The 6,378-nt window shown below is 36.2% G+C and overlaps 1 protein-coding gene across 1 annotated transcript; it reads right to left on the bottom strand.

Annotated features, from left to right (window-relative positions):
* Positions 1-2,085: 2,085 nt before the first annotated feature.
* LOC126372945 (electron transfer flavoprotein subunit alpha, mitochondrial) lies at positions 2,086-6,295 on the bottom strand. The gene is made up of 7 exons (XM_050018864.1): positions 6,115-6,295; positions 5,900-6,040; positions 5,425-5,689; positions 4,936-5,151; positions 4,556-4,707; positions 3,442-3,552; positions 2,086-2,317 (listed from the first exon to the last, which is right to left on the bottom strand). Exons 1-7 carry the CDS (start codon positions 6,154-6,156, stop codon positions 2,252-2,254), a joined length of 993 nt encoding a protein of 330 aa, XP_049874821.1. The 5' UTR covers positions 6,157-6,295; the 3' UTR covers positions 2,086-2,251.
* Between the last annotated feature and the right edge of the window lie 83 nt (positions 6,296-6,378).

Below are 6,378 nucleotides of genomic sequence, written 5' to 3'. Positions count from 1 at the left end.
TTCCCTAAGTTTTTGCCGATAACTTTGTTTTCAGTACACATGTCTACAACAGTTTTTATTTTGGTACTTAATAGGGTAAGGTGGTGCAGGAGTGCGCACTTAAAGTTCAATTAGTTCTAAAAATAAAACAAAAGCAATTAGGAAAATCAACTCTATTAAATATTATACAGTAACTAATAGACTATTATTTGGAATATATTATTTTCATCTATAATAATTATCTTTGGACGTATTTCAATTAAATCACAAAATGAGATTTGCGCACTCTTACACTCAGGTGTGTGTAAGAGTGCGCTATGAGACGGATAAGAGTGCGCAGTTTATTTGTCCACGCAAAAGGCACATGTAAGCTCCTACGCTTGTATACGCTGTACATTTTTCATGCCACCAGTTTTTGCATCCGGAGCACTCAATACAGTCTTCATCAATAGGTTTTTTATATATTACGTCGCACCCTCCACATTTTCACTTTTTTATTTTGGGAGCATTCTTAGGCTTTTTAGGCGTCTTAAAATCTAATCGAGGCTTTTTTGGTTTTTTGTTCTACTTCTATCGGAAATGTAAGATCATATCTTCCTGATTTGGTTGCAATTGAAGTTCTGAGCAACCTCTTTCTTAAAGTAGATACCGCAATTCCAAGAGATTTAGCAACCGATCTCTTACTTCACCTCCATTGACGCATTTACGAGCTTCTTCTTTCTAATAACGAAAGTGGACAATTTTGTCGGTCAGTTTTCCTTTATCTTCTGGTAATGCTGCAAGTCAATAAAAATTGCATAAAAATTAGAAATCACTAAAATATCCACCGTAGTGTAAGAGTACGCACGCGCCATCTTACACACCCTCGTAGTGCGCACTCTTACATTTTTTCTCAAATCGCAGTAATGACTTTACTAGCACCATCTCTGCGCAGCGATTATAATTATTTCTTTCGAGCGGCAAGTTGACAGGTTAGGTTGTTTAATAATTGTAATCAAATACTTGTAATGGGTTGTTTTTTGAAACAATCACACATTGAAATAGTTGATATTTAACATAAAAAGCATTAAAAAACTTCGAGCTTACCTGAGAGACACAGTTTTTACTCAATCGCGATTATTTTTGGGGAGTGTAAACCGGCATAGTAGGTGTTCAAAACATGATTGAAATTAGCAGCAAATATCTTTCAGTTTTTGCACAGAGCCATATGCGCACTCTTATCGCCTGCGCACTCTTGCACCACCTTACCCTATGGGTAATATTTAGACGGCAGTTAGTAGATATTTATGTTGAAGATGTAGAGGTAGATAAATTCTCATATTATTTTTTCCTAATTATCTAAAATGCACATTGAACACTCAAGGCATTCTAATTCTCCCCAATAACCCACAAAAGGGGTTCATTTCAAACCCCTTCCTATTATCAGTAAATCTAAGTATAAATAAAATACGCAATAGTGTGACCATAAGACGTAGGTATAGGTTGGTATAGGTAAACGTCTAAATGGAATATAACATGCTATTAGTTTACAGTTCGGAAGATCTACAATATTTCAAGTGCCTTAGAAATTAAAGGGTGTATCTATTCTCTCTGTAGAGTGCCGCGACCGCGACGCGACGGTATGAGACGAGAGCGAAGGCGTGGCGTGGCTGGGCGGAGCCTCCGGAGCCCCTCCCTCAGCGCTCGTTGCCGAGAGATATGATAACGAGGATGCCACTCCACGAGCAAACCGCATCTCCCTCTGGTACTATCATTACCGGGATGATTGACTGCGCACTTACCTCCTGTTGGTTTTATACCTACCTACAAGCCGAGCGCTACATTATGGGGAACGTGAATATGTGCTACGTTACGGGTTAATGTTTCTGAAAGTAGTACTTACGCCGGAGTAAATTATGTAGCCGCATTGAAAGGAATTTAAGTGATTAATTTATATTGAATGATAATTACGAGGTATTTAAGTACCGCGTTGGGATAATTACTAACCGCCAACGCCATCTAGCGGCGAGTAGCGAAACTAGTTTCGTATATGAAACTACATCTGCATTACGCTTTTCAGTTCATTACATAATATGAAAAAGTATGATTAAAAATAAAACAAACGCGTTAAAAACAACTTTTATAATAAATACAAATATTTCAGTTACATACAGACATGATTGATTACCCATCAACAGCGTGTAAAGTTTTCGAAAATCTCAAGGGGATTGTATACTTGTGGAATAAAAAAATGTTCTACTTATTATGACAGCGTTGACTCTTATAAATAAATTTACAACTTAGAAGTAAGCTCTGGGACCGCCTTGAACAAGTCCGCGACTAGGCCATAGTCTGAAACCTGAAACAATAAATATTTTAGTTATTAAAATGCATACATACATAACTAACCACAAACATAATTCGGATACTGCATTCTTAAATTAATTTGAAGCTAATTTGTCCTTTATCTAGATTATATAAAAAAAACTTGATTGTTGAAACAAGATTGTTTCGTAAGTTTTCATAGCTTCAGGAGATCTTCAATCCAGCCAGAGCTTCAATCTTACAATCTAATAAAAATAGATTGTAATAAGTTACATCTATAATATCTATATAACCCATATTCGCAACATTATGATGTATTCTGTTGTATAACTCATATCATGTATTTTTAAAAGTACAAAGAAATATAGTTCATAGTGGTTCCTTTAATTGCCAATGTGTGTGCCTATAAGTAATTTTGTACCCAATTTAAATCAACATAGAAACAGAACTGATAAGGTTGCGATAACAGAGTTTACTTTGAACTTCTTGTTTAATGTGCGCCCGATAACAATCTTCTTTGTTTCTAATCTTATTAAATATATGCGGAAACTAAACATTCAAAAGATCATTTAAAGTTTAACACGAAAATATAGTAGTAAATAACGTAGTGACCCACAAGTTATGCTATTTAAACAGTACAGAAAAAATATTTATCAAACATCCTACTAATACATTTAGGATATAAAATATGTCCCAACCTACAAGTATATTATGTTTTTTTAAACAGAAGAGTAAATCTAAAGTCTGCTTTTTTAATCACCAACATAATTCCTACTAAATATAATTTAAGCAATATAAGTCAAGGTTTTAAGTTATTTTTATTTTAAGGCATTTAAGCCTTTGCCTTCAAACAAACAAAAGTACTACGAGTATAGAGCATATTAGATAAGAAACCATTGTCGAATGATATAAAATTGGTAAGTAATAATGGCAAAAGGCGTGAAGATGTTAGTTAGTAGTAGAAGTGATGACACGCTATGATGGCCATTTTGCCATAATAAAGTACAGCAATTCGCGCCGTCAATATAGTTAGAAATTAACACGCAAATTGATGAACGGGACAAACGTTGAAACGGCCGCCATAGAGAGCCGATAGTATCTACAAACACGCCATTTCCTTTTTAATACAATAAATAATCCTTTTAAATATTGACTAACCTGGAAAATGGGCGCTTCAGGGTCCTTGTTGATGGCGACGATGGTCTTGGAGTCTTTCATGCCAGCAAGATGCTGGATGGCACCGCTGATACCCACGGCAATGTACAGGTCCTGGGAATAATACAATGTCCACAAATAAAACACAAATAGCAGCCCCCACTTAGCAGTCGGCACCTTGAAAACCGAAACGAAAATTGCATTCAATAGCAATCTTTTTTTAGAATTTTCGTCAGATTACTATTAATCTGACGAAAATTCTAAAAATCCTTTTTTATAATAAAATATTTTTATTCGGGCTTATTACGTAGTATTAATAGTATAGTACTTTAAGGCTTAAGCCAAAATAATTTAATAAACCAGACTGCCTCTCGACTGCCTTGTCTACGTAGTATATAAGTTACCGCAAAGTTTACTGTTTACGCAAAGTCGCGGAATTACCAGTCTAATTCAATTAATCCTAGCAATTTAAAATTCTTAAATTTCAATAGTCTATTTATAAAGTCTTCATGATATGCACAATGGAAGACTAGTTTGCATAGGTTATGTTATGGCACTTGCATCTAGTGTCGTAAAGTTACATAATATTTTTGGCTCATTATCACAATCATAGACAGCCAGTTACAATAGTAGTAACCAAGTCATTTTATTTCCACTTCCTAGCCAAGTTTTGTTATCATATCATATTCAATTATGTAATCCAAACTTAGAAATATACATTTGCAATAGACCATTTCATATTTTTTTAAATTGTGTTAAGTTTCTTTCCTGTAATAATGCTTTATTGATTAAGGAGATCCAGACACAGCTTGTACTGCAATATAGAGGATTTCAAGTCTTAATTATTAACAAAAATAGTTAGTTTTGATTGTTCTTAAGACTATAGTACTGATGTTATGACAAATTATGATCATTTTTTATGAGTATACAAAATATTTGGCTCGGACGATGCTCAGTGGGTAGGCCCACTACAAGGTGGACCGACGATCTGGTGAAGGTCGCGGGAAACCGCTGGATGCGGGCAGCGCAGGACCGACCGTCGTGGAGATCCATGGGGGAGGCCTATGCCCAGCAGTGGGCGTCGTACGGCTGATGATGATACAAAATATGTACTTACAGGAGCCACAATCTTGCCGGTCTGTCCAATCTGCAAGTCGTTAGGCACGAAGCCTGCATCAACGGCCGCGCGGGACGCTCCCACTGCAGCATTCAGCTTGTCCGCCAGGTCGTACAGCAACTTAAAGTTGTCACCGGACTTCAGTCCACGTCCTTTAAAACAAAAATGAAGGTTCAAATTCTATTTCCAGTGAAGACATCCATAATTGAATAGCGCAGTGCAGTGAACTTTGTTTCATTTGTTTCTTATTACATTTATCAAGATCCTGTGTATACACAGGAAATGTAATCATTGTGATTTTCATAGTTTGATGTGATAAACTAAAATAATTTGTAATTTTTATTCCTTAACAAAATCTTTTATTGACAAAATTTACTCACCGCCAGCAACAATATTTTTTGCACTGGTGAGCTCTGGCCGGTCTGATTTGGTGAGCTCCTGTGAGACCCACTCAGTGAGGTCAGTTTTGTAATCACCCTCTGGTGCCTTGTCAACAGCTGCCGAACCACCTTCCAGGGGCTCAGGTGGGAAGGCAGTGCCTCTAACTGTGATGACCTTGATCGGATCTTTAGCTTCTAGAGTTAAAACGGCATTGCCTGGGAGAAAAGCAATATAAATAAATACATAACAGTAATATAACTAGTACTTATTAATATAATGAAAACCAGAAATCCTGTTTAACAAAAAACTGCTACAAGAGGGTTATTTTTTAAACAAAGCTATTTGTGTATTAATTTTCTCAAATTCTAATTCCAAATTCTGAAGAACAAACATTAATATTAGTAAATAGATCTTTTTGTTGCATGACTACAATAATTTTATTCTAAACTCATACAATGTAATAAAAAAAAAAACAATATATAAATTACCTGCATAAATGGTCCTAATGAAAGTGTTAGCATCCTTCACACCAATAATATCAGTGATTGGTGACACATCTAACTTGGCAGCTACCCTCGGAAGCAAAGCCTTGCCAAATGCTGTGGCTGGGGCCACAATGTGTGTGAAACTGAACTGTTTCTGAGTGGCCAAGATGAGAGGAGTCAGAGACTCGGCTGTCAGGCCTTTGAACGCATCACTCTCTGCTACAAGAACCTTGGAGATTCCATTTGCTTTGGCAATGGCCTCAGCAGCCTGAAAATGAGTTTTAATTTTAATACAGCTTACCATGTGTCCTTTAAGATACATAACATAAACATTCAATATTCATCCCACTATTCTGCACAGATCCACTTTTTAAAGGTATAACACATAAATACACCATGGTACCTATTCGATTACAGGTTACCAAAGAATAGGTATATACACGTTCATGTCATTTTCAACAGTATGATAGGTACTTACAGGGCCACATTTGGTGCCTGCAACTAAGACGGAAATATCACCACCAATCTTCTTGGCAGCGCTGAGAACGTTCTGTGTAATAGGTGATAATGCCTCGTTATTGTGCTCAGCTACCACCAAAGTGCTTTGAAGTCGACGCAACTGCGAAGATAACAACTAATCAGTATCAAATAAGTAACTAATCACTACACCGTTATATCAGTTGCTATAAGTACCTGAGTAGAGAAAAACAACTGCCTGCTGCACGGAGCGAACATTTTGAATAATTTGTATTTCGTTTCTTCTAAATTACGGCCTAATATTAATTTACAAAAAGTTAACTTTCAAAAAGGTTACAAAGTCCAACCTAATCAGTAACTACCTCGATCGAAAAACAAATTCCTTCTCCTTGATATATCATTCATTCACACGCTGTCAATTGTTCACAAAACGACAGCAGGATGGCGCCATACCACAGATCCATAGTTAGACCGAGACAA

The sequence above is a fragment of the Pectinophora gossypiella genome, chromosome 2 (assembly GCF_024362695.1).
Source record: "Pectinophora gossypiella chromosome 2, ilPecGoss1.1, whole genome shotgun sequence".
NCBI lineage: Eukaryota > Metazoa > Arthropoda > Insecta > Lepidoptera > Gelechiidae > Pectinophora > Pectinophora gossypiella.
The sequence above is the reverse complement of the archived record's forward strand: the minus strand, read 5'-3'. Positions and strand labels throughout refer to the sequence as shown.